We start from the raw sequence: 26,681 nt of genomic DNA on the forward strand, positions 1-26,681 counted from the left end.
TGGCGTCGTCTGTCACAAAGATAATCTGGCAGGATACAATGGTGGCCTGAAGGAAAGCGCATAATCAAGCACCTGAAGAGCAGCACCTCCCTTGTCTGATCTTACTTTGTTTAAAAGTTAGTTCCCATGTTTGTTTGTTTGATTGAAATCTTCTCTTATTATTATCTCTCTCTTTTCATAGTGGTGGCAGATAAGATGTGCACTGGCTGTTGGCCCTGTCAATCTCTAGGAAATCTAAAATGAGCAACAATTAGGAATGGATGGAGTATAAAAAAATTTCAAATTAACATTCTGACCCCGCGAATGGGCTTGCAGCCCAGTGGTAAGAGCTAGCCAAGGTTGGCTCCTATCAAAAAAAAAAAAAAAACATCCCGACCCCCACCGGCCACTGGAGATGCTCATTGCATGCCGCCACTGACTATCTAAATCCCCGTCGACCTTCTTTTAAATAAATTATTAAGGTTCCCCGGTTGCTTCGTGACAAGCTATTACCGTTCATAACTCGGCCAGGTCTTAACTAGCACTCCCCAATGCTTTATACTTTAATAATGTAGCATCTCTCGACAGTATAGCAACGAATGTGTACTGTGCACATCCCTCCAGTCAGCATCATCCTAATTGCTGACAACACATCGCGAAATGGAATCCTAGTGGTTTCACACCTCGAGAGAGAGGCTCGATCTATATAATCTACTAATGAGCTCACCATTCGCGGCTCTTGACTCACACGCCACCGAGAGAGGGATCAGACGCATCGCAATCGCAATCGCAACCGGCCACCATGGACATGGAGCACCAGCTGCTTCTCTTCTCGCCGCAGGAGCACTTCATGGCCAGCCCGCCGGGCTTCTTCGCCGTGGGCGCCGGATACTCGGCGCATTTCCAGACGGGCGAGTTCGTCGAGCCGGTTGGCGTCGTGGCGACCGGCATCGAGGACGGCGCGTGGGTGGAGGACCTCATGCAGCTCGGCGACGAGCTGTTCGGCGGCGGCGATGTCGCTGCCGTCGCCGGCACGGGAGACCACGAGCCGTGGTGGTACGAAGACGACGGCGGCGGCGGGTCGGGGTCCACGGACGGGCCGCCGGCGAGCGTCTCGCCGGGCGGCTACGGGAGCCCTCCTCCCTCCGGGGAGCAAGGCGCCGAACCGCACCGCGAGGACGGCGGCGACGACGCGTCGCCGGTGACGCGGAAGCGGAGGGACCGGTCCAAGACGATGGTGTCGGAGCGGAAGCGGAGGGTCCGGATGAAGGAGAAGCTCTACGAGCTGCGGTCGCTCGTACCCAACATCACCAAGATGGACAAGGCCTCCATCATCGCCGACGCCGTGGTGTACGTCAAGAACCTGCAGGCGCACGCCAGGAAGCTCAGGGAGGAGGTCGCGGCGCTCGAGGTGCGCCCGAGGTCGCCGTCGCCCGCCGGGCCCGGGCACGAGCAGCACGGCGGCCGCACGGCGGCGGCGGCTGCTGCTGGCCGACGCCACCACCGCCCCGCGGCGGCCGGCCACGGCGCGCGGCTGAGCCACGTGGGTGTGGTGCAGGTCGGCGACGGCCGGTTCTTCGTGACGGTGGAGTGCGAGCGGCGGGACGGCGTGGCGGCGCCGCTCTGCGCGGCCGCCGAGTCGCTGGCGTGCTTCCGGGTGGAGAGCTCTAGCCTCGCCCGGTCAGGACCGGACCGCGTCGTGTCAACGCTCACGCTCAAGGTATTGTTGTTGCTGTACACGTTCAAGTTTGCTTGGCGCCAAGTAGCTAATTTTCCGTTAACTAACAATTAAGCTCCAATTCTCTGCCCCCAAGTCAAGTTTGAAGTTTTATTAATCAAAATAATATACTTTAAATTTGAAAAAAAAGATTTAACATAAACAATCTCAATGTATCCCTAGCTCGAGCTCCATGAAACCTTAGAGTTTGGATTATCCAGCTCCAAATTATTCTTAGAACTGGAGCTCTTCCAAACGTACCCTTTAATAGTACTTGGTTTTAATTAATCAAGGATTGATCATTTACGAACAAGTGGATTTCATCGTGCAGGTGAGCGAGCGAGTAGGGGACACGACCATCGGCGAGAACTCGGTGAAGCTCTGGGTGATGGCGGCTCTGCTCAAGGAAGGCTTCCGGCCCGAACCGACGGTCGAGATCTCCTTGCGGTCCACTTGTCAACCGATCAACTGATGTTCAGACTCTTGCTTGTAAAACAAGTTAAGTGTCAACTGATTTTGTTAGTTTCCCCTCTCTCAGTCGTGCTCTAGGGTGATGTGACACGTGTTCTCGTTCGTCCAACCCTTTTGTGTGATCTGGACCGTCCACCTACCCGGTACCTGTGTGCAGTGTCCTGTTGAAACCAATGGTACCGTAGCATATATTCTGCGACACAATGGGGAGTGGGAAATAGAAATGCAGATGCATTCGTACGTCATGTGACTCGTGTATGAGCGGATCATGGGCGGAGCTATGGCCCCCCTGCCTAACGTAAATTTGTACATTTCCTTGATTTTCAGTCCTCCGTCCCATTGATACTCGATTAGCACCACTACGTTGACAAGAAATCCTCTACCTGCTGGTGCATATTTGGATACTCTTCATTCATTTCCTAACGTTTTATTGTTTCTAGTCATGCCTGTTATTTCCTAACTTTATGTGGTGCAGTGGACAGGTGGGGCATGGCATCTGGTGACGTTGGTATCGTCTTCCATGTCTTTGGTGCATTGCATTACATTCCATTAGATCCTTTAGGTCGATATGCAAGTCTAATAAAATGGGCAGAGGCTTAAAAAAAACAATATGCGTGGGAATAAATAAGCTCCAATTAATTAACTTCAAATAGATCACCACCAATAGATAGGTTTCATTTTCAGAAAACAATTGGCAGTGTTTTTATATTTTTTTATTTATGAATTAGTTATGATTTTTTAAAAATTAAACTATTTTTTTATATCTTCAAAAATAGAAAACCACCCTCGAAAGTAGCTAGAGGATCAAATTTGTTTAGTTTCAACAATTACCTACTGCTTGGTGTTTGGTTTTATAGTTTAGGGTTATAGTTGGAAGGTATAAATTAGATTTTTTTACGCCGAAGTATGGACACTTCAGCCTGAAACACAAATTTCCATTATATCTGACTTTTATTAAGTCGATCAGGTGGATGAGGTTAGGAGCAGAGCTGGGCCAGACTGACGCCTAGGGTCACTAATGGACTAATTGGAGCTAGCTGGACCTTGGACCTTAAGCTACAGTAACTACAATATGGACCCTGGACGAGATGGCTTCATAGCGAGAAGAGCCAAAACTAGAGTAATGGAGGTTTTCCCGTCCTTGGACACTATTTTTACCAACGTTGAAAATGACATAAGCAGTACATGTTTGACTTCACTACCCAAGTATCCAAACTTTGGCTAGATCTTAGCAATTTACACATGCTTTCACTGAATTTTCGGTGTCAGGTGTAACCAAATGTTTGATTTTTCACTGCTTCGATGCCTTTAAATAATAACCCATTTAAATACATTATTCAAAACTGGAGCCATCACTACACAATGGAACAAATATAATTTACTTCATTTTATTCTTACCATATGATAATATCCACCCTTTTTATTTTCCGAAGAAAATCCATGTTACTCCCCTCACCAATCCACTTTGTCCGCTTAACCCCTTGAACAAAATTTAGACTCATTTTACACCCTCAAACTATTTCACTCAGTCCAATCTATCCCATAATTAGATTTATCTTTCTTGTTTCTTCGCATACAAGTTGAGTTTTAATTTCAAATTTTGCCAGCTGACTTATAACATGATACCCTACGGTAGAAAAATATTTTAGAATTTTTTTATAATTATTTTTCATACAGATTTGTATATCTAAAATCAATTTTGTATTAAATGTTCTTAGCCTATGAAAATAACCATGAAAAATTACAGTAAAATTACTTAACATAAAACATCATGTTCTGTGTCAGCTCACAAAATTTGAACTTAAAATTTAACTCATACATGGAGAAACAAAAAAGAAAACACTCATTAGGAGTACTTTAGCCAACTGAAATAGTTAAGCCTAAATTTTTCTTAGGGAGTTAAGTGAACAAAATGGACTTTTTTCTTATTTCCTTGAGTTCAAATATTTTCACATCTCACAATTTGGACAGGAAAAAAACAAAGCATACAAACGGCAGAACAATTAAATTTCCAAAGGCTCCCCTTCTCAGCCCGGCCCACAACTCAGGCCCAACTACCCCTCCAAGTCCAACCTCTCCGAGTCAAACTGTTGTTAACTTGTTATTGTCGGAGGATGTAAATTAGAATTTCTTGTCCGATTTCAACAATTGAATGCTGCTTGGTGTCCCATTTTTGTAGTTCAAAGTTGAAAAGAACTGCTGTTATTGTTGGAGGGTGTAAATTAGATTTTTTTCAACGCCAAAGTACGAGTACTTCAACCCTGAAACTTCCAATATACGCCCTCCATCCTTTAATATATGACGTAATATATGACGTTAATTAGTTAAAAAATAAGCTAACCAACATCATATAATAGAGAACGAAGGTAGTATCTGTTTGAAGAGCCACAAAACTTGAGTACTTCCTCCGTTCCAAATTATAGGTCGTTTTAGCTTTTATAGATACATAGATATTATTATGCATCTAGACATAGGGTATATCTAAGTGCATAACAAAGTTTATGAATCTAATAAAGTCAAAACGACCTATAATTTGGGACGGAGGGAGTATTTTAAATGCAAACTTCCCCGTCCTTGGACACTGCTTTTTACCAACGTTGAAAATTACGTAAGCGGTGCATGTTTGACTTCGCTATCCAAACTTTGGGTAGATCGCAGCCAGCTCAGTGAGGTTACATCAAAGAAGACCGAATATATAATATAGCAATTTACATATTCTTTCACTGATTTTTTTTTTGCTTTCGAGTGTAATCAGCTGTGCTTACAATTACTCAGCATATTCGTTAAAAACAATAACTCAGTATAAATTGGTTCATGGCGTTGAGTAACCCATTTAAATACGTTATTCAAAACTGGAGCTAGCTCATAAAATATCACTACACCAATGGAAAATTATAGTTTACTTCATTTTATCCTTATCATATGATAATATCCACCGTTTATATTTCCCTGAGCACAAATATATTCATATCTCCCGAGGAACAATTTGCAAAAAAAAAAAACGAAGCATATAAACAGCACAGAAATTAAGTTTACAAAGGCTCCCCTTCTCAGCCCGGCCCACAACTAAGGCCCAACTACCCCCTCCAACCTCTCCGAGTCGCAGTCGCAGCCTCCTGTCACTCGCGGACTCGCCAGTCGCCGCCATGGCCTCCGGCGGCAACCCCAACCCGACCGGCGCCCCGCCCCAGCCGCGCCCGCCGCATCCCCAGCAGCAGCCGCCGCCAGGCGGCTCTCCGGCGACGCCCATGACCCACCTCCGACCTCCCTCCCTCGCGGGCTCCCCGTTCCAGGGTCTCTTCCGCACGCCGCCCTCCCACAACCCCGCCTTCCAGATCCACATGGGCGCCTCCTCCTCTCCCCAGACCCCGCTCATGGCTGCCGCCGCCGCCGCCGTGGCGGCGCAATCGGCCAAGCGGCCCCCGCAGAAGCCCCCCGTCCGGCCCCCGGCTCCCGGGTCTGCCGCGGCGGCTTCGGCGGCAGCCGCGTACAAGGCAGCGGCCGCGGCGGCAGCGGTGGCGAACTCCGGTGGCGTCGACCTCACCCCCGCCGCGCGACGCAACAAGAAGCGCAAGCTCCCCGAGAAGCAGCTCCCCGACCGCGTCGCCGCGCTGCTCCCGGAGTCCGCGCTCTACACGCAGCTGCTCGAGTTCGAGGCCCGCGTGGACGCGGCGCTGGCGCGGAAGAAGGTGGACATCCAGGAGGCGCTCAAGACGCCGCCCTCACTCCAGCGAACGCTCCGCATCTACGTCTTCAACACCTTCGCCAACCAGAGGCCGCTCAGCAACCCGCTGCCCCAGAACGCCGACCCGCCGACCTGGTCGCTCAAGATCATCGGCCGCGTGCTGGAGGACGGCGCCGAGCTAGATCCCGCCAGCGTTGTGCCCAAGCACAACCCGGTGTATCCCAAGTTCTCCCAATTCTTCAAGAGGGTGACCATTGCGCTGGACCGGTCCCTGTATCCTGAAAATCCAGTGATCGTCTGGGAAAATGCGCGGTCTGCCGCCCAGCAGGAAGGGTTCGAGGTGAAGAGGAAAGGGGATAAGGAGTTTGTTGCTAACATCCGGCTGGAGATGAACTACAACCCAGAGAAGTTCAAGCTGTCACAGCCACTGATGGAGGTGCTCGGGGTTGAGGTGGACACTCGCGCGCGGGTGATTGCTGCCCTCTGGCAGTACATCAAGGCAAAGAAGCTTCAGAACCCAAATGACCCTTCCTTCTTCATGTGCGACCCTCAATTGAAGAAGGTGTTTGGGGAGGATAAGCTGAAGTTTGCAATGCTGTCGCAGAAGATATCTCAGCATCTGTCTGCCCCACCGCCCATCAACTTGGAGCACAAGATTAAGCTCTCAGGGAATGAAGCGTCCGGAAGTGCTTGCTACGATGTGCTGGTGGATATACCCTTCCCGCTGCAGAAGGAGATGATGGCATTCCTCGCCAACACAGAGAAGCACAAGGACATTGAGGCTTGCGACGAGGTGATATCCACCTCGATTAAGAAGATCCATGAGCACCTCAGGAGGAGAGCATTCTTCCTGGGTTTCAGTCAGTCCCCTGTGGAGTTCATCAACGCCCTGATAGCTTCTCAGAGCAAAGATTTGAAGCTGGTTGCTGGGGAAGCGAATAGGAACGTTGAAAGGGAGAGACGTGCAGACTTCTACAACCAACCATGGTAAGCTCTAATAGTGCCTGTGATTTACCTGGTTTTTTCTTACTTGAGCATCATGTATCCATGCTCTAACAAGGTGTTTTTTGGTTCCACAATGAAATAGGGTCGAGGATGCCGTTATAAGATACTTGAACCGTAAACCAGCTAGCGAGGGACCAGGCGGTGGTGCTGGTGGTTCTTGAGGAGAGGAATTCTCTAGTGCCCTTTTGGTATAGGAACAAATTGTCTTTTCTTTATTAGTAGTAAAAGTCGGCGGTGTTAGTGAGGAGATTTGTTCGGTGCGGTGAAAGTATGTTCGGGCTAGTCACTGTATGTTGTGTTCTATATTGCTTAACTGTTGTGGAAATATAATGTCAAGTGCTGAACTGAGCATATGATGTTGTATTGTTGTGAGTCGGTCATTGTACCGACTGAACGGATGACAGGCCACAACTTTGCTATGAATGGCGCTGCACTAATTGCCACTTGTCAATGGGTAAGTGACCATTGCTACTTGTGGTGCTGATGGTTTTGACTCTGGAAATAGTTTGGTGGAGGGGACCTGATACTGATGGAGTCTGCCTTTTGTGTTTGAATGTGGAAGTGGAGGGAAATGGAAAGAGATGTCTGCGGTGTCTTTGTCCTTGTCCTTAGTAGTGCCTCGGGGGGTTAATAATTAATCACAACTGTGTGTCCACACAACCCTTGCTAGTAGGGATGCAATTTGATTTATCTAGGTCATTTTGTCACACAATCCATGAACTAAAGTTGTGTCTCAGAACTACCCATTGGGTATCCAGTATCCACTTTCTATCCCTATATGCTGGTAACAATTTTTTTCTTGCTGTTAATTCGGGGCACTTGAGCAGCAGAAATGGCTTTGGGAAAAAAATGTCGTTGAATTTAGAGGCAGTATCCTACTACTTTATTTTCTTTGTATTTTAGACTTTTTGTGCAGAACTCTGGCTATGCACCGTCACTAATCAAGGATTAGTCCAAATTAGTCCTGGTGGTTCTCTTGCACAAAATGTCATAGAGCATCTACTCTCTGCGGCTCTGAATACAAATGCTCAGGAGGCTGTCCATCTACTACTGCTGAACCTAAGTATAATATTTATTTATAGCATATTACCCCGTTGCACCTCGGTTATTACATTTACTATCTTTTTTATAAACAGTTTGTGTATTAGATTTTGCATATATAGGTTATGCTGCCTGATTGGAACTGATGGATCAGGTACCGCTGAAATCGTTCTGTTTGGGATAGTAACCAGACAAGTTGTTGGAAAAAACTGATATCTCTACTTCAACCTGCAAATAAGAGCCAGATCAGTGATTCAGTGGAAGCTCTTAAGTTTCTCCTGTACATATTCTTCCTCAGTTTGCTGCATCCCAGAAGTATACATTCTCCGTTTCAGTGACACAGAGAAGTTGACTCAGACAAATGTCTCTTTGCAACTAAACTCGGTTACTGCCTTCTTTTTGGAAAACAGTCATATATTCCAAAAACAGTATCTACTCCTTCAGATGTATCTGCCCTTGCTGCTTTTCTGCCGACCATATCTGGTGATTGTGATGCACCATCACCTAAGAAACAGCGTTTACTTCGAACTGTAAGTATTTGAATCACTCATTTACTCTCTGCATTATCTACAATGCTGACATATTTTGAATTGTAGAAATTGATGATCATATGTAACTGCAAGGCATTCCAGCTAAGAAGGCCCTGGCATTTTCAGCTGAAGCTGGAGAAAAGAGAGTTGAAACACTTCTGATATAGCAGCCAAGGCATGAGGATGAAATGGTCCGTGATCTTCATTTGTCGTGATAATATGGACTGCTCTATTGACACAGTTTACGTTTATGCATAAAATGCCACTTCTTGTTTGAGGATGGTGCCGATCAGTCGCCATTAGGTGATGAAGCTCCGGTAATCGTCAAAGTCAAAAACTATGTTACTGACGAGTCTACTTCTATCCAAGGTATACTTTTGAATATAGCTCAAAGTGTGTTCCCTAGCTATGATGCTTGGAAAATAGCGCGGTTAACTATTTTCCTGCATTTTTGTTTGATTCCTCAGGGCAGGCAAAAATCCTCCGATCCACTTCCAGCTGCTGCAACAAAAATAAGATCTGCAATCAGCAGGAAAGGCAAGCACTCCAGCTAGGTGTGTCATCAACTAAATTTTACTCTATTTTCCACGTTAATAGCTAGGATACAAACTATCAGTTCCATTTTATTTGCAAATAGAAGACAATACAAACAGCGATTGATGATACAATACCTCTCTGTCCTCTGTTTTCTTTAGACAGATGCGGTTTCAGTGAAGTATGCTTCTGGACAGGAATGTGGCCGGGTTTCAGCAGCCATGCTACCAGGTCCCGTTATTCTGCTTCTGAAGACTTATAACTACTATTCTGTATCGAGTGCATTTTAACCAATTGACGAGAATATTGAAATGAAACATGTCCATTTGAAAATGACGTGTGAGCACTAGTGATGTTGAAGACTGGAAGATCATCGCAGGAGCAGTTGAGCTGCTGCACATGGATGGTGTGCATTCGCAGGGAGGTGTTTTCGGGTGGTCGGCAGGCCGCTCGCGCTCAAGACGGCGGCGAGCCCGATCTGGTGGACGGCGACGAGCAGGAATCGGGAGGGGACCGAGGCGGCAGGTGCAGCGACGCCGCGAGGTTAGAACCTAGGGTCGATTGGACTCGATGGAGTCAGTGACCCTGTTGCCCCTCTCTCGTTTGGGGTCGAACCGGTTCGATCCGCTCGCTAATTTCAGGATTCGGAGCGAACTCGAAAATGGCTCGACCCGCTCCCTTTGCAGGCCTACTATCTTAAACATATTGAAATGAAGCATGTCCATTTGAAAATTACGTGTGAGCACTAGTGTGTGTGGAAGGCTGGAAGATCATCTCAGGAGCAGCTGAGCTGCTGCACATGGATGGTGTGCATCCGCAGACCTGCTGTCACAAAACCTTAGTTTATCCCGTTGAACGGCTCTGGTACCGTACATCTCGGTTTCTAAAAAAAAATGGTTGCAAAACCGACACCGCAATGTTGGCCTGTTCGGAACAGCTGACTGCAGCTGCGCGCCGTGGCTGTAACAAAAAGCCAACAGCAGCTGCAGCTAGCATGCGGGTAAAAATTACTTTTTACCATGCAATTTTTTTATGCCTCAAGATAAAGTTGCGTAGTTGTTTTCTTAGCTGGAACTGCATGAGCTGCAAGCTGCAGCCGAGCAGCTGTGCAGTTGCAGCAACAGCCGCAGCAGAAGCAGAAGTGAGCACGCCTGTTAATTTTAGCCCCCGCATGCTTTCTAGCACGATGTGTTGCTGGGCCGGTGGGTTCCACGCGGACCTCACCCATGTGCTGCGCCTTGTTTTTTCTTTTCAAAATTTTCTATACCATGTAAATATTATACATACGTATAAGCCTTAAAAATTATGTGCATAATTTTTTTAAGACCATTCTTTGAAAAGTTATGATAAAAATTACGCATATAAGTTATGTATATTATGAAAGTTGTATTACGAAATTTATCACCTAAATTGTTATTAGGAAAAAAGTTATGTGTGCAAATTGTGCATATAGGTTACAACTTTCTAAAAAATAAAATTCGAAGTTATTCTTACAAATTGTACCTAGAAGTTGTACATATTAAAGTTGTGTTAAAAAATTATTTCATGAAAAATTATATTATGAAGTTATAAGTTATATTATGTAGGTATGCATCGAAGTTATATATATAAGTTATGATATTTCACAAATAGAAAGTTGCAGGATTTTTAATTTTCAAAAATAAAAAAGAAAGTGCGGATGGAAATGGACTGTCGAGGATCGATGGTCAGCACTCCTGGCGCGCGCTAATTAGGATGCCCCCACCGACACCCGCAAGATCCGGAACTTGCTCCCATGAAAACCACACGACACTCGCTAGTTACCCGGCTCACAGCTGCTGCCTCGCCTTGTGAAGGGGAGATGCGCGGGTGCCAGCTCATCACGCCATCTTATTATTACAATCCCCGTGTTCCTTGAGCTCGGCCTGTTGTCTCCGTCCAAGGTCACGAGATGCCTCATCTGACCGTCCTAGAGCAGGTGCACGGCGATCAATCATGGGCTAATAATCGTGCCTTTTAATGAGACATTAGGCCCTGTGATTGCTGATTATCGAATCACGAGCTGGGATAATTGAAAGTAGCAGACGACGAGCTCATCCGGCGGCTCGGCTCGGACAATTCCATGACGCTGCAAAATCCGATCCGATCCAATCCGATGGAATGGAATAGCCCTCGCCTGAGTAGAAAAGATTTGGCTGGCGTCATCGACCTCGTTATAAAAGTGCAGGCCGTGCGTGCCCCATCCATCATCATCATCATCATCATACTGAATGAATCTTAGCTTTTGGACTTTCTTCATAAAATGTGTTCAGAAATGTAAGGACTTTACCCAATATGCTTGCTACTACGAATTTGGGGATAAATGGGTCTATTCGCTTCAGCTTATAAGCCGGCTGAAAAGCTAAAACGGCTGATTTGTTGTGAGAGAAAAATACTATTTGATGGCTGATAAGCCGATTTTCAGCGAGCAGGTCGAAAAAAGGATCCAACTCTATCAGAAAATGCCAATTATTCTAGAAGACGGGTTGCTTGGAGCAAGAACTCCCCCACTCTTGCGGCTGGCGCTCTCTATCCATTGACTAGTACTAGTTTTCTGGGAGGCGCCCTCTTCCCATCAAACAAACAGGCGGCAGGCGATCCCCCGCCCCCGCCGGCATTCCCACGACAACACGCCGCGCGGCACAGCTCAGGCTCAGCTCGGCCCCCCATTTGTTCTCGCCCGCCGACTGCCGTGCCGCCGCCCGCTTCCGGCCGCCCCCGCCTCAATCCGTCCGCCCCCGCCGTCAATTACTCCACCACCACCAGCAATTCCTTTCGCTTCACCGTACCCACCCCATCCACTTGCCTTACTTACCCGGCCGGCGCTCCCAAACCCTAGCCTAACCCGCCGCCGCCGGCGGCGATGTCGGCGCCCTCGTCGCCCCCGCCCCCACCGCCGCAGGGGGAGCAGGGGGTGGGGGACGGCGGCGGGCTCCCCGTGCCGGTTCCCGCCGCCGTGGTCGGCGACGACAAGGTCCTGGCGGCGGCGCAGCACATCGTCAAGTCGCTCGCCACGTCCAAGAACGCCGCCGACGACATGATCCGCATCCTCTCGGGATTCGACCACCGCCTCTCCTCCATCACCTCCGACCTCTTCCCGTCCCCGTCCCCCGCCTCCCCTGCCTCCGACCCGGAGGCCTCGGCCGAGCAGGAACCCGCCGACCCCGCCGCCTCGCTCGCGGCCTTCGAAGCCGCCGAGCAGCTCATCCACCTCTGGGACACCACCCCGGAGGCGCTCGTCTTCGAGGCCCCGGAGGACGACGCCGCGCACTACCTCGCCGCCGTCGACGTCGCCGTCGACCACCTTCACTCCCCCTCCTCCCCCGCCGTCTCCGGCCGCGCGGGGGTCGCCGTCCAGCTCGCCATGGCGCGCCTCGAGGACGAGCTCCGCCACCTCATGCTCCGCCACGCCGTCCCGCTCGACGCCAGCGGACTCTTCTGCTCGCTGCGCCGCCTCTCGCTCGGATCCATGGACGACCTCGACACCTCCTCCGAGTTCGACCCAGCCACCCCGCACAGCCAGGACGGCGGCGCTGGGCCGGACACCGCCCGCAGCGCCGGCATCGCGGGGAACAACCCCTTCGACGACCAGGTGTTCGACCTCGTGCGCCCGGAGGCCGTGGACGAGCTGCGCGCCATCGCGGACCGGATGGTGCGCGCGGGGTACGCCAGCGAGCTCGCGCAGGTGTACTGTGCCATCCGCCGCGACCTGCTTGAAGAGTGCCTCAACGTGCTCGGTGTCGAGCGGCTCAGCATCGATGAGGTGCAGCGCATCGAGTGGAGGCATCTGAATGACAAGATGAAGAAGTGGGTCCATGGGGTCAAGACGGTTGTCCGCTCCCTGCTGACCGGTGAGCGGCGGCTCTGCGACCAGGTGCTTGCTGCGTCCGATGATCTCCGGGATGAGTGCTTTGTTGAGTCCACCAAGGGTTGCATTATGCAGATCCGCAACTTTGGGGATGCGGTGGCTGTGTGCACTCGCTCGCCAGAGAAGCTTTCCCGGATTCTTGACATGTATGAGGCGCTTGCTGAGGTGATCCCTGAACTGAAGGAGCTCTTCTTTGGGAGTTATGGTGATGATGTCATCCATGATTTAGAGGGGGTTCTTGAAAGGCTTGGTGATGCAGTGAAGGGTACCCTTCTTGAGTTTGGGAAGGTCTTACAGCAGGAGTCATCACGACGGCCAATGATGGCTGGTGAGATCCACCCAATGACGCGTTATGTGATGAACTATCTTAGGTTGTTGGTCGTTTACAGTGATACACTTGACACACTTTTGGATGACACTGGTGCTGGAGATGTAGATCATAATCCTTTACATAATGGCACCGATGAGGATGAGGAGTATCTCAAGAGCTTGACCCCACTTGGACGCCGTATGGTCAAACTGATATGTTACTTGGAGGCGAATCTGGATGAAAAATCCAAACTCTATGAGGATCCTGCGTTGCAGTGCATATTTTCCATGAATAATATACTCTATATTGTCCAAAAGGTGAAGGATTCCGAGCTTGGTAGGATTTTGGGTGATCATTGGATCCGGAGGCGCCGTGGCAAGATTCGGCAAAATTCGAAGAGCTACCTCAGGGTTTCATGGACCAGAGTTTTATCTTATTTGAGGGACGATGGTCATGGAAGTAGCGGGAGTGGAAGTTTCGGCAGCAGTGGGAGCTCTAGCTCTAGGATCAAAGAAAAAATTAAGAACTTCAACTTAGCCTTTGATGAGATATACAGGAGTCAAACACTGTGGAAGGTACCAGACCCTCAGCTCCGAGAAGAACTCAAGATATCTATATCTGAAAATGTGATCCCAGCTTATCGTGCTTTTACGGGAAGATACGGCAGTCTAGTGGATAGTGGAAGGAATTCAGGAAAGTACATAAAGTACACCCCAGAGGACTTGGAAAATCATTTGTCTGATCTATTTGAGGGGTCACTAGGTTCTGCCAACCATTCCAGGAGAAGATGAGAATTTCCTATGAAGGGATTTGGCTACAGGTATGCTTTTGGTACAAGGGACACCATGATGCTCAAATGCTGGAGTGAACATGTGCTGAATTGGTTTTTGTCCCATTAGATGTACTGCGATGTAGTTCAAAACAGGACCCTTTTGTTTCACAATTGGTTTATGTGTACTACTAAAGGATGTACATGTTTTTTGTCTTCAGTATATTCTTATATTTTCTTGTTTGTTTGTCCAAGGCCCCAAGCTATATTAGTTTTACATCATTTAGAAGGTACTGCCTATTAGAGTATATCAGAAATATTATGCGCTTCTACCTCTGGACTCACATATTGCAAAAAATGGATTATTTAGTACTGAAATAGGAAGAGAATTTTGAGATTGCAAGATTCCTTTAGAATAATGAAGTGAAACAGCCAAATCTTATAAAACCCTTGAAATTATGGATTGCATAATTGACACAGGTCTGCTAAATCTGCTTCATTGTCATGTTAAAGTAATGACAAGCATTCAGTGGAATACCTTGTCTTAAATCTACTTGCGTTTATTTATTATGATAAAGCCTAAGGCGGGCTCCAAGTCTTCTCTTGCAAGATACTGATATTAGTTAATTTCATCTTGTAGATCCACAAACAAAGTTTAGTGTGGTTGGACTGCAGGCTACTATGTAGGAACGGTGGTCTTTAATCTCTTAATACCATACCACCTCCTTTCATATGAGGTGCTTGTGCATTTCAATATTCAAACTTTGTAATTGTTTATCAATAATATTTTAACAGCACAGTTTACAAACGAAAAAGATGGTAACACTTATCATATTAAAAAAATATCTATTAGGGCCATATCTTTATGGCCTGAAATGAGCTTTCCAAATATAATTTGAAGACCGTGCCAAGTCAAATCGCTCCCTGGAAAGGTTAATGAAGGCAGTAAACTTATAGAAATGAAATTCATACACCTGCATGGCTGGCTGGCATCCCTTGCAACATTCAGATAGATATTTTCCCAGTATTTCTAGTACCAAGATATTGCAAACTTGAGAGTTTCAGATATGTCTGCATGGAAATCAGCAACCTAGGTGCTCAAACCATGGCCTAGATTATCTGTCCCCTTATTACTAGCTAGTCTGCTACTATTATTGATACTACTAACTTTTTTTTTAATCTTTTTTACTCTGTTATCTGTTTATTTTTGGTGCCTCTTAATGCATTTCACCTCTAGCCTACCTGAACTTGCTAGGGAATAAATGCTCTGTTGTTTTAGTTGTTTCTGGTGCCAATATCATGCAAACCTAAGAGTTGGCTTGTTGGTGTCTCTTAAATCTGTATTTGAGCATTCCACATACTGCATCAGACTATTTCTTTATTTAAAACGAAAATAACTGTTCTTAGTTTGTTAATGCTATTAGGATTAAACATACACATTCTTACCATAAGTCAAGTGAAGGTTAAAAAATTATGTATTTTGATTGTTCTCTGGGGTCTGAATGTTTGTATATGTTTGTTGGAAACTGTTATGTAAAATGAGAAGACAGTAGACAGCATTTGCAGCATCTCATCCATTTGTTGTTTTCCTTGCTTATGCTTGCCCTTGCCTCAGCCTCAGCTAAGTCAACTTGCAGTTTACTTAAGTGGATTAATCAGGTCCTTATGAACTTCCATGTTATATAGAAAATTTATGGGGACACCGATATTGCTCCTATTAAATGAATGTGTGAGTAGAAATGTCGACTCCTGCAGCAGAGGATATCCCATGTTCCAATGGGAGAAATGTTGACAACAGTTACCTAAATGGAAGCTCATTAGTTGTTGATCTGGTAGAAATTGACTAAACGAGAGAATGGTGACTTTTATGGATTTGAGCTTCCAAAATTAGGAAGTGTACCATTATTAGCAACTTATATTGCAAAAATCCTGTTGCAGCGAAACCCCTTCTAATCTGTACCAATTATGCAAGGCTGTATTGCTTCCTTAGGAATGAGGTTTAGTGCTAAGCTGGATTTATATTTTGCAAGATCCTGTTGCATTAAAGATAACATATATTCTTACAATCTTACCATTACTCTCCTATGTAGTTCACTTTTCTTATTGTATTGACCAAGATAAATCTTACGTGCAGTTATATATTTGTATGGAACTCCTCGGTATTTAGCCTTTTGCAGACAAGACCAAGTAAAATTCCTTCCCTCGTCTAAAGGATTATGGACAATTTTTGGATGATTATGTCATTAAGGTGCTCCCATTTGATATTCTTCTAAGAATCCATTGACAACTTATAGGTCTGCTAAATTTTACTCTTTGGTTTAGGCTATATATGGAAATATAATTATTGGAAGCTGTTTGCCAATGTTATAAATTGGCTAGCTTTACTGTTAGTGCTAATGTTCTATGCCAAAAATACCTAGTCCATATCTTCATGTACTCTTGTTTAATTCTAATGTTTGTTCTTAACCATGCCTAACATCAGCAAGTTTGTTCTGGAAAAAAGAAGGCTCTAATTCAACTAGAACTTGAGGTTTTGGGATATTAGTAAGTTCAACTAGAACTAGAGGTTTTCAACTTCTGAGATATCAATAAGTTCATCAGTTTGCTGCATACTGGTAGCCAGCCCTTTATGCCTGAACTCAAGAGTTGAGAAGCTCTCTTCTTTGCATTTTTTTCATGCACGTGAGCCATATTGTTCTGTTTTTATTATTGTGTATGCTAGAACAGCGTATTTTGCTTCTGAACTAAATATTGAAAGGACAAGGATGGAGCTGAACTATTGACAATATTAGTGCTTTGACTGTTTTCACTGCAGGAAAATTCGTCGCCAGTTTTTTTCTGACAGAAAATTAGAAGTTAAACGATCACCAGTTCACTGGATACCTCCAAATGTTCCCTTCGAATATATACTGCAAGATGAGTTGAATGTAAACCAGCAAGTTACTGCCCATCAAAATTGTAACCTACACCTAGTTCTGTTCAGTTTTCTTCCACATAATTTTGAATTGTTCACCCTCGGCTTGTACCATCCAAATAAGGGCTTTCTTAGTTAATTGCAGCTTCACAGTTTGTCACTTTCTGGCTTGAATCTCCATGTAAATATGCACCAACAAATAAATTTGTCTCCAGTTCATATTTCTCAAGCGCATCATGACTCCCAAGCAAGAGACAGATGGAGGTTGAGTTCTCTGGCATTACCATTATGCGGGGAAGCGAGGAATTTGAGTATCAACAATGCAAATTTAATCCTTACTGAACAAGTAAACTTGATTATCATTTATTAAATGTGGATGTGAGTTAAATGTACAAGGGTTTTACCTGATTATGCAAGTCTGTTTGGGGTTCAATTTAGTATGAACTAGCTACCAGTTGCAAAGCAATGTCTGAATTTCACACAGCACAATGCTTGGTTCCTTGGTGGTTCACTGGTTCTTTAATATTGAAGTACTGTAGTGCTGCATTATTTGCTCTTCGGCTTGCGGATTCGCATTTCTAGTCAGTATTCAAATGTTTTCTAAAACTAAAACTAAGGAGTAACAACTTAGTGAAACTGAAACCACAATCTCCAGTGTTGTATACTGATACTGAATTTCAATTTTCTAGAGTTACTTGGGGTCCTGAATTTGTAAAGTACTTCGTTATGATGCATAGGCAACAGAAATGGAGCATTGAATATCGGAGTAAGCATGGAGTTGATATTTTTATTTTGGATCAAGCTGGAGTCTACCAGCAGCATGAATTTACCAAGCATGTCACAGCGAAAGAGTCTGGCTCAATGGTTAAAAAGAACACTAAAAGCAACATTGCCCTACAGAATTTTGCTTTGGCGTGCAGCATGATGAAGATGAAGGCAAATCAAGTGAAAATCTTTAGCAAAACAGAAGAGTGGAGACAGGATTGTACAAAAACAAATGAAAAAAGGCTCAGGTAGTCCCCTAGTTATTCAGGGTACACCACTTCCATTCATTAACGCTTTAGTCTTTTGTACGTCCTTGTCGGTAATACTCTGTTTACTTGAGGAGGTTCAGAAAAGGACTACACAGCAAGGAACCTCCAGAACAGTTCATAATGTACATTTGCGCAGGTATATCAGTGCAACTGGACCGTGATGCGGTGTCATACAGTGCTGTTTGCAGGCAGGGGAACAACACCATCGAAGAAATCCCCAAAGTAGTGGCGCGGCTCATGCACCAGCTTTGAGATTATGTCCCTCAATGTGATGACCCCCTCAGTGTTTCCTTTGTCATCTACGACATAGATCCTGTGAATCTTCTGAGAGTCCAGCTTCAGTATAATGTCCTTGATCGTATCGTCCTTTTTGCAAGTGATTACATCGTGCAGTAAGGGCGAGGCCTCATGTTGCTCCTGAAGATGGTGTCGGACCGCAGTGAGAAAATCTTTTGTTGTGATCGTCCTGTGTTGCATTCAACAGTTCAAACGGGTATCAGTTGCAATGGTTTTCATAGTTCCTACAATGCAGGTGAAGTGTGCACGGTGCGCAATAACAGCAGCGAAGGGTTTCTTTTTTGGCATTGCTTATCATACACAAGGAAGCCTATCAACAACCGTATCCACAAAGGATGTATCAGGATTACAAACCTGTGCTCTTTGTATATCTTGGGGGCAGTTAGAAGATATTGGACATCTCTGATACTGATGTTACCAATTGCTTTTGCTCCACTTGTGTCCATGACTGGTAGACCACCAACCCCTTTTTCCCTCATCAGTTGGAAGGCTTTTAGAACCGGTTGATCTTCATTTACCTGTAAAAGAGGAGGCTACAGTTATAGGTCTCATATCATACACAAACATGAGTCGTGCTTGTTTACAGGCAGGTTTGTTAGCACAGCATGGTTTTAATGAATCTGATCTTCCTTTAGATTTGGATAACTTCCAATTGAATTAATAGTGAGCAGAAAGGAAAGTGAATGCGAAAAAAGCAGATCAAGATGTATGACAGTTGTATGAATTGAAAACAAAGGTCATTCAAAGGCACCTTGACAAGTTTCGATGGCTTCATGATAGGGAGTCCAAGCTCAGAAAGTTTCTTAGTCCCCCAGCTCTCAAACCAGGGAAGTCCAACACACTCTGCAAGCATGTGCATAACAGAAGATTGCGTGATGATGTTCTCAATCTTATCTCCGCCAACCTCTACAACTGGCAGGCTCTTCATTCTGTACTTGGATAGAAGCAGCAACATGGTAAGGAATGTGTCAGACATCTGCAGTGCGAGAAATGGTGCCCACCGAAAGCTCCCTGAGATATCACCAACCTATAATGGCAGAACTTGTGTCAAGGATTGATCCAAGCTTTCAGGTTATAATTATTTAAATATGGCGCAACAGAAAATCACCTTTGTATTCTTGTAGAATTCAGAGGAAGTGAGGGTTTCGAAAAAGCTTCCACCAACCGATGCAGATTCATCTGATTCTGAATCAGTAGTAGTTTCTACCCTGCCGGATGATGTCCTTTTGAATGTGAAAGAGCCCAGTCTAGAAACTAGATTGGAGACAGGTGATCCTATTCCATTTCCAGAACCGGTCGTCCCATTAGCTGCAGCATCAGACTGTTGCCAAGCAGAAGAACAATTCATTTCAGAAAGATGAGTGTCGAATAAAATATCAGTTACATACTTACATAGGTGATGGTGATACTATTAAAAATAATAGCTGCTCCCATCATAAGTGCTATTTGTTTTACACTACTGAGCTGTGTTCTCATTCAAAATATGTGATGTTTGCCAATGGTCAGAATTACATACAGTAGTCCCTTACTGTTTTCCCCTAGAAAAGGAAAGGGGGGCCCAAGATTTTATCAACTTGAATAATTATACTAACAAGACCATAGAATGGCTAAGCTGCAGAGAATGACTTGATGGACAGTTCTATGTAGCTTATATCTAATTTAGCTGCGTGTATGCAGTCCAACGTTGAACTTATTTTCTTCAAATTTAGCCCATAATCCAATATTTGAAATCATGGTATCCGGACTGAACAGAAATGCATCAAATCATAGAGAGATCCAGAGGATCAACATATTCTTACTACCAGGTTAATTATACATATCTGGCCAATCTACCTACTTTGTGAGCTGAGAACGCTTATATATGTTCCAGTGCCATGGTTACAGACCTGACTGAGCAGCCACATGGCAATACCAGCAAACTCCACAATACCGATGTACTTGTCCATCCAACTAGCATCTTCTGGAGCCTCAACATTTCTTATGGGTGCACTCAAGATTTTGTTTTTGGATAATATTTCGACAGTTTCAGCAAGACTGGCATCTGAAGGTATCTCAATTACTGCACGAAAAACATCACATTTGACATTCAAAACCAGAAATTATGATCTGATTATGTTTAATAACATTATATATTTAAAAATGGAGGGAGTATATACAATTGTGTGATGATCAATAAATTCACCGCTGTAAAAATAATAGCATAGGCTACATAAAGAATTTTTTTTTTAAAAAAAAGTATTGAGGTATTCCAGTACCCCATCACCTCAAAATAATCACCTAGAATATTCACCCAGATATCCACCAGTACCATAAACAACGTTTGAAGTTTAATAGTTTTGTTCCTTTGGACTTGATTATTTTTAGCTAAGAAGCTGAAATCATGTTTGAAGAAAATCTAAGGATCTGGAAGTTTTAAGTGCAAACTCAAGAAAGCATGCATTTATTTAACGGATAAGAATGCATAGGTAATCCAAATGCATGAAAATTATCAATTAAGATAAGTGCATACATGGACATCAAGGAGTAAAGATGTTTGCTCTAGGACATACAATGGAACAGCAACACCTAAGAACATTTGGCAGGCCACTGGTGCTATTCAGTTTCGTTTTGGGGGTCCGGCCTTGTCATTGCCAACTTGCTTGGACTTTGAGTGGGAGTTGTTCAGGCTAGCATCACCAGAATAACTAAACTGATCACAGAAGAGTGTGTCCAAGAAAGGAACAGATGTGGGACCAGGTAGGCAAAAAGTTGATTATTAACACCATGAAACCTACACATCTTTGTACATTTCTGCATGACTGTATCGGCACAACACATACAAAATGATCCATGCCGACCAGCATATATAAGCACGTGCATTTCTATGCAAACAAAAGAACATGGGTGAGAAAAGCTCAAATGAGATCTCTTTTAAGACAATTCACCAGGTAAGATCACAACTTGGACGGAAAAAAAAAAGGTAACATGGACCCTGACTGTTTGAGAAGATATCTATTGCAATCATGTCAGTTGGGCCATTTCTGAGGAAGCTGATAATTATCCACATCAACTCACAAAGTGGGGAGACATATCATGACAACAAAGAAAGTGATCCCCGGCACTTGCTTAGTTGGTCAAGAGATGAAAAGGACCCCTCAACCAACAACCAGAATCACAATGTTCGGCCACATATCGTGACAACAAAGAAAGTTATTTTCTTTCTGAGGTTCAGTGAAACTGCTGTAGAGGTTCGGGAAGAAAATAGAACTTTCTCTGTCAGACTGAAACAGTACATTTGCAATCCTGATCTCATAGAAATAGAACTACCACTCATTCACGATTCACCCTATCAAGAATAGTTCGACATGGTGCATTTGCTTCAGAAAAGACACACTCACTAAATTGATCACACAAGAGCCACATAAGGCAACAAAGAAGGATATAGTTGTTTGTCCAGTGCAAGTTATTAGAAAAGGATGAAAAGAAAGATGATGACAGAACTCAAGAAGTGGACTGATTCTTTCATGTGTTGGATCTATCAGAACTCCAGTGTCCAGCGACAGATGGAGCAAGGGGATCTTAACACCACCAAGATAATAGGAACAATAAGACAGAGGTAAATGCAATTGGCACCGAGAGAACTGTTCGTCTGCATCCAGTTGCATCCAAGCTCACACGCAGTGCTACTTTCAGTATTCTGCGTTCCGCTGCACTAAGAGCGAACTAACGGTCTGTAACCAGGACCGGAATGGGAGCGGATCAAAGATGATAAAGCAAGATAAATTGGGTGTGTGAATTTCGCTGCATCAAAGTTTTTTTAAAAAAAAAATTGGTCGAATTCGCATGGAGCTGGAATTGACCTCTGAACCAAGGCAGGGAACGGAGCGGAGGTGAAACTGATAAGGAAGATAGCAGGCAATACCTTGCGACGGGTGCGTGCTCGGGAAGGACGCGACGGGGATGTCCTCGAAGCAGGAGTTGAGCTTCTCGGACGGCGAGAGCTGCGGCTCCGCCACCTCCCACAGGTCCTCCACCCGGTGCCCGATCTCCGCCTCGGGGCTCCGCGGGCTCTCCATCTCCATCGATCCCCTGCCCCACTCGGCCACTCCCAGCTCCAAACGATGGTTGCTCCCTCCCCTACTTCCTTGTCCCCTCTGGACTTCTTGGATGGATTCGTCCAAGAACTCTCTCTCTCTCTCTCTCTCTCAATTGCTGCTTCCGCTGTTCCACCTCCAACTTCTAGAGATAACTACGAAGGACCCAATCGCGAGCGTGCGCTGGTGATAACGATGCCAAGCAATCAACTGCTGGTGCTAGGAAAAATACCAGCCGCCTTTGCTCTCGGCAGTGCGCAGGCTGCAGGTGGAGTGTGCTCTCTCTGCGCTTGTCCTTGTCCGCGTCAACGGAAGGGGGGACGAGCTGACGAAGGCGGGGCAGGGCAGGGCCCCTCGGCCTCGGGGGCTGCTCGCGTGGGAGCTGCGCAGCTACCGTCACTGACAGCGCGGGGCGTCTGATGGTGTGGCCCACGTGTCATTGAAGCGGTAGACGCGAAGGCAGAGCGCACGGCAGGTTTCCTCCCGGTAGGAGTAAAGAAAACCGCTGCGGCACCAACTAAACCCCGGCATACGAGTGCAGTATACGACGACGTGGCGGTTTGCTGGTTTTCCTGCTTCCTTCTCGCCTTCTCGGTACATGCATCAGTGGCATCTACAATGTTCCTTCGGGGGAAAAAAAGAACACCAACCTCCAACCTCATCACGACTCACGACAATAAATACTTTTCCTAAAATATTGACATAATTTTACCATATTGTAAAATTATTTTGCAAGGCAACAATTAGCTGCTGCAGGAATTTTTTTTTGAAACGTCCTAATAACTTATTGTTGTTGTGTTATTACAAAGTTATGATCTCATTATTTTCTTATCTATGAACAAATTAAGAGATTACAGAGTTAACTACTGTACAAGGTAACTTTGTTGATAGCACAAGCCTGTATATTAAGTCGTCTAAACATTAATATGCCAAAATACGTAAAATTAATTAATATACATAATCTAAAACCCATATATGTTATCTTAGTGTATCCACTGTCGAAGAACCCATCAACACCAGCCAGTGTTATATTTAAAATACTTAACAGACGCAATAAAGCAAATAGTATTGTATGAAGGCACGATACAAATGTTTGAAACCAATGCTCGGAAGTCGGAAACAACAGAGTTTCAAATATTGCTACAAGTGAACTGCAAAAGAGTCAGGCGAAGCGCCGTAGAGAAAACCAAGAGGTTGTTCGGCTGGACTTATAAGCCGGCTGAAAAGCTGAAACGGCTGACTTGCTGTGAGAGAAAAATACTATTCGGTGGCTGATAAGCTGAAGCGAACATAGCCAAAATTAAACAGAAAGCCCCGCCTGTCAGACACGTAACATTTTTTCCCCGAGATCTCAATTCTCGATAGGAGTTTAGACTCTCTCTCTGTTCTTTATTTTTGATATGGACACGTAGTAACTACTAACAGCAGTATATCCGTGCGTGCTGGGGTGAGATGGGCCAGTCTGGGGCAAGTGGGCCATCTGCAGCGTCATCGGCGGCTTAATGCTTATCCTCTTCTCTAATTAAAAATATCTCCCATCTCTCTGCTGCGGTGCTGCCTCCATGTTCCCATCACACGATCAAAGGATGGACTGATAATGGACGCCGAGACGACGACATCTCACGTCAATTCCTTTCATGTTTCATTTTATATATTTATTACGAGAGGACTATTATAATGTTTGGTTTTCTTAAAGGAATTTGGAATTTTGACAACGCGCCAGCCCATCCGAATTCAAACACGAAGAAAAATATTAGTGGGCCTTTGTAAGCTCGGCCGAAACACACGTACGCGTTGGGCCGAAGACCGCGCGTTGCGCGCGTGGCCACATCCCCCAGAGCCCACAGCCCCACAGGCCACAAGGTCTCCCGTTCCGACCGCGACTCGGTGGCTTCTCGTCCACGTTCCGTTACATACCTGCCTTGGATTCGTTTCCGCCCGCCTGCCCCGCGAGACGCAATCGGACACCGCGTCGGCGAGGAGAAGCTTTATAAATGAACAAGAGACTGCAGCGCGTCACGCCCCCGATCGAGTACATTTTTCTTGCTCGCGAAGCTGCGAGATCGACGCCCTCCGCCGTGTTGTGCGCCGCCGATCGGTAGGTATATCGGAATGCCGCCGCAGGATGTGCCCACGCAGGGCCACGCGGCCGCCGCGACAAACAACGCCGCCGTCGTCGTCCACGGCCACCACTCGCTGCCAGTGGTGGCACCGGCAGTGACCGGCCACGGCAAGGAGCGGAGGAGGAGGAAGCACGAGGTCGATGATGCTGGTGGTTCTGGAGTAGTGGTTGCCGCGGCGCGGTTGTCCGAGATCGAAGCCGCCGCCGCCGACGGGGGCGCCACGGACGGAGCGCGCCGCAGCCACCACCACCGTCGGCCGCGCGCGCCGGCGACGGAGGGGACGAAATCTGGCTCCGTTATGTACGACGCCGCATCCGTGCGGCCTGAACGAGGCTTCAGCGCCGTCGTCCACTACTCCGAGTCCGCGCCCGCCACGGCGAGGCCCGCCGTCATCGTCATCGGCAGCAGGCGCAAGCACCGTGCTGCCGGCAGCTACTCGACGACGGAAGGCGGCAATTCCTACTACGCCAGCGACGACCACCTTGCCGCCGCGTCGAGCTCCTCGTCGAGGCTTGTCCGGGAACGACGACCTGCCTCGCCGCGCCCGCACAGGCCGACCAAGCCCAACGGGGCGTACTCCGCCGCCGCGGATGGCGTTCCTGCACGGGCTTTCACCGGTGGCTTCGGCCGGTACGATTCTCCGTCGGTCACGGCGAGGTCCAACGGCACCGTCACCGGCGGCAAGCACAGATACCATCAGGCTACCGTCGGCAGCTCGTGGGGAGGCGGCGGCGGCGGCGGCGGTGCCTACTACGCCGCCGCGTCGAGCTCTTCTTCGAGGCTTATCCGGGAACCGGCCGCCCCGCCGCCGCCGCATCATCGCCCTCCCAAACCGCACAAGAACCACGGGGCGCCCTCGTCCTCCGCCCCCCCGCCGCCGCAGGAGCCCAGCGAGGACGAGCTCCTCCGCGTGGGCCTCGAGGTGGCCTCGAAGATGGACATGGCCACCCTACATTCGATGGTGAAAGAGCACATCGACAGGAACCAGGAGGCGGAAGCCGTGGAGGAGGAGAGTCTCCACTTCTGGCGGCCGCTCACCGACGACGAGGTAGACGCCGACCTGAGGGCGATTTACGACAAGGTGGCGGCATGGAGGGCGGCGGCCTCCGGCAGCGGGAAACGCCGCCGGCACTGACACCGTGTCACGTTAGGTGTTTTTGCGTGAAATTAAATAGATAACACTGTATATATTCTGATCCATGAATTGCTTCAATTTCGACACGTTGCTGCGTCGAAAACTCAAAATTGGACAGGACGTGCCTGCGTATAACACTTGACTGATTCTTGTGCACGTTCGTGTTCAATTCCGACATGTTCATTCATGATAGACAAGGATCAGAGCAGAGCCAAGCACACATGATGAACACGAACAGTACTCGAGTTTCACCAATACTACACGAGAAAGTTGGGATCGACTTCCGCCGCCCGCGCCTCGAGGCCGCCGACGACATGCTGGCGTGCAGGAACCCAATCTCCCGGAGGACGGCGACGGCGACCTGGGAGCCGTTGCCGCGCCGGTTGACCACGTACAGAGGACACTGACATTGCTGCTTGCCACCGCGCGCCGCCGCCGCTTTGCTCAGACCCTCCCGGAGCAGCGGCAGCTTCTTCTCCAGGTCGGGGAGCGGGATGTTGACAGAGCGGGGAATGGAGGCGATCCGAAAGTGGTGCGCCGGCCGGACGTCGAGCAGGAGGTGGGGCTCGCCGCTGTCGAGCAGCCGCTTCTATTCCCGGCAGGTGACCCGGGCGTTCTCCGAGAGCAGGTTCAGGCTCGGCGTCGGCTGCATCACATCAGATGGACACGCCAGCAATGTGTCGGATTCTAGTTATTATCACACACATTCTAGGGACCTGTTTAGTTCACCCCAACTCCCAACTTTAACACTATGCAAAAAGAAGATTCCCCATCACATCAAACTTACGATACATGCATGGAGTACTAAATGTAGATAAAATTAAAAACTAATTGCACAGTTTTGTTGTACTTTGCGAGACGAATCTTTTGAGCCTAATTAATCAATGTTTGGACAATAATTCACAAATACAAACGAAACGCTACAGTGTGCTACAGTGCTGTAACAGTAATTTGGCACCTACTAACTTTGGCAACTAAACAAGGCCTAGATTTTGTAACAGACATCTACGAAGTAAAATAACGATAAAAAGTGTGTAGCAGCGAGTGGCTATCGAGAAATTTCGATATTTGACACTCAATACGCACGCCTCACTGGATTTGATATCCAATTCGCATACCTTTCAATATTTGACACTCTTCACGCGAATTATTTCGATTTAATTGACACTCCTCACGAT

The 26,681-nt window shown here is 46.7% G+C and overlaps 4 protein-coding genes across 9 annotated transcripts; 3 read left to right on the plus strand and 1 right to left on the minus strand.

Moving 5' to 3' along the window:
* Positions 1 to 604: 604 nt before the first annotated feature.
* Positions 605 to 2,529, plus strand: LOC117863261 (transcription factor BHLH156). The gene is made up of 2 exons (XM_034746897.2): positions 605 to 1,699; positions 2,028 to 2,529. Exons 1-2 carry the CDS (start codon positions 782 to 784, stop codon positions 2,166 to 2,168), a joined length of 1,059 nt encoding a protein of 352 aa, XP_034602788.1. The 5' UTR covers positions 605 to 781; the 3' UTR covers positions 2,169 to 2,529.
* Positions 2,530 to 5,279: 2,750 nt separating this feature from the next.
* LOC117865412 (SWI/SNF complex component SNF12 homolog) lies at positions 5,280 to 7,328 on the plus strand. The gene is made up of 2 exons (XM_034749609.2): positions 5,280 to 6,839; positions 6,940 to 7,328. The coding sequence occupies exons 1-2, from the start codon at positions 5,314 to 5,316 to the stop codon at positions 7,016 to 7,018; spliced, it is 1,605 nt and encodes a 534-aa protein (XP_034605500.1). The 5' UTR covers positions 5,280 to 5,313; the 3' UTR covers positions 7,019 to 7,328.
* Positions 7,329 to 11,536: 4,208 nt separating this feature from the next.
* Positions 11,537 to 17,070, plus strand: LOC117865957 (exocyst complex component EXO70A1). Of its 6 annotated transcripts, none has more exons than XR_004642694.2 (4): positions 11,537 to 13,978; positions 14,568 to 14,664; positions 16,062 to 16,175; positions 16,743 to 17,070. XR_004642694.2 is itself a non-coding variant. In XM_034750234.2 (2 exons), exon 1 carries the CDS (start codon positions 11,844 to 11,846, stop codon positions 13,947 to 13,949), a length of 2,106 nt encoding a protein of 701 aa, XP_034606125.1. In that variant the 5' UTR covers positions 11,537 to 11,843; the 3' UTR covers positions 13,950 to 13,978; positions 16,743 to 17,070. The 6 variants fall into 6 exon arrangements, 1 of the variants encoding a protein (XP_034606125.1); XR_004642697.2 differs by having other exon boundaries at positions 16,062 to 16,114; XR_004642695.2 differs by lacking the exon at positions 14,568 to 14,664 and having other exon boundaries at positions 16,062 to 16,221.
* Positions 17,071 to 17,839: 769 nt separating this feature from the next.
* On the minus strand, positions 17,840 to 22,542 carry LOC117865958 (SNF1-related protein kinase regulatory subunit gamma-1). Its single transcript, XM_034750235.2, has 6 exons — positions 22,074 to 22,542; positions 20,059 to 20,231; positions 19,281 to 19,493; positions 18,924 to 19,199; positions 18,527 to 18,690; positions 17,840 to 18,341 (listed from the first exon to the last, which is right to left on the minus strand). Exons 1-6 carry the CDS (start codon positions 22,231 to 22,233, stop codon positions 18,044 to 18,046), a joined length of 1,284 nt encoding a protein of 427 aa, XP_034606126.1. The 5' UTR covers positions 22,234 to 22,542; the 3' UTR covers positions 17,840 to 18,043.
* Positions 22,543 to 26,681: the final 4,139 nt, after the last annotated feature.

The sequence above is a fragment of the Setaria viridis genome, chromosome 7 (assembly GCF_005286985.2).
Source record: "Setaria viridis chromosome 7, Setaria_viridis_v4.0, whole genome shotgun sequence".
NCBI lineage: Eukaryota > Viridiplantae > Streptophyta > Magnoliopsida > Poales > Poaceae > Setaria > Setaria viridis.

Excerpts from the sequence above, each read along its gene's own strand:
- LOC117863261 (XM_034746897.2), top strand. The coding sequence starts at position 782 with ATGGACATGGAGCACCAGCTGCTTCTCTTCTCGCCGCAGGAGCACTTC. Across the intron at positions 1,700-2,027 it reads TGTCAACGCTCACGCTCAAG|GTGAGCGAGCGAGTAGGGGA; the intron begins GTATTGTTGTTG and ends TTCATCGTGCAG.
- LOC117865412 (XM_034749609.2), top strand. The coding sequence starts at position 5,314 with ATGGCCTCCGGCGGCAACCCCAACCCGACCGGCGCCCCGCCCCAGCCG. Across the intron at positions 6,840-6,939 it reads GACTTCTACAACCAACCATG|GGTCGAGGATGCCGTTATAA; the intron begins GTAAGCTCTAAT and ends ACAATGAAATAG.
- LOC117865957 (XM_034750234.2), top strand. The coding sequence starts at position 11,844 with ATGTCGGCGCCCTCGTCGCCCCCGCCCCCACCGCCGCAGGGGGAGCAG.
- LOC117865958 (XM_034750235.2), bottom strand. The coding sequence starts at position 22,233 with ATGGAGATGGAGAGCCCGCGGAGCCCCGAGGCGGAGATCGGGCACCGG. Across the intron at positions 19,494-20,058 it reads CCATGTGGCTGCTCAGTCAG|TCTGATGCTGCAGCTAATGG; the intron begins GTCTGTAACCAT and ends GCTTGGCAACAG. Across the intron at positions 18,342-18,526 it reads AAGATATACAAAGAGCACAG|GACGATCACAACAAAAGATT; the intron begins GTTTGTAATCCT and ends AATGCAACACAG.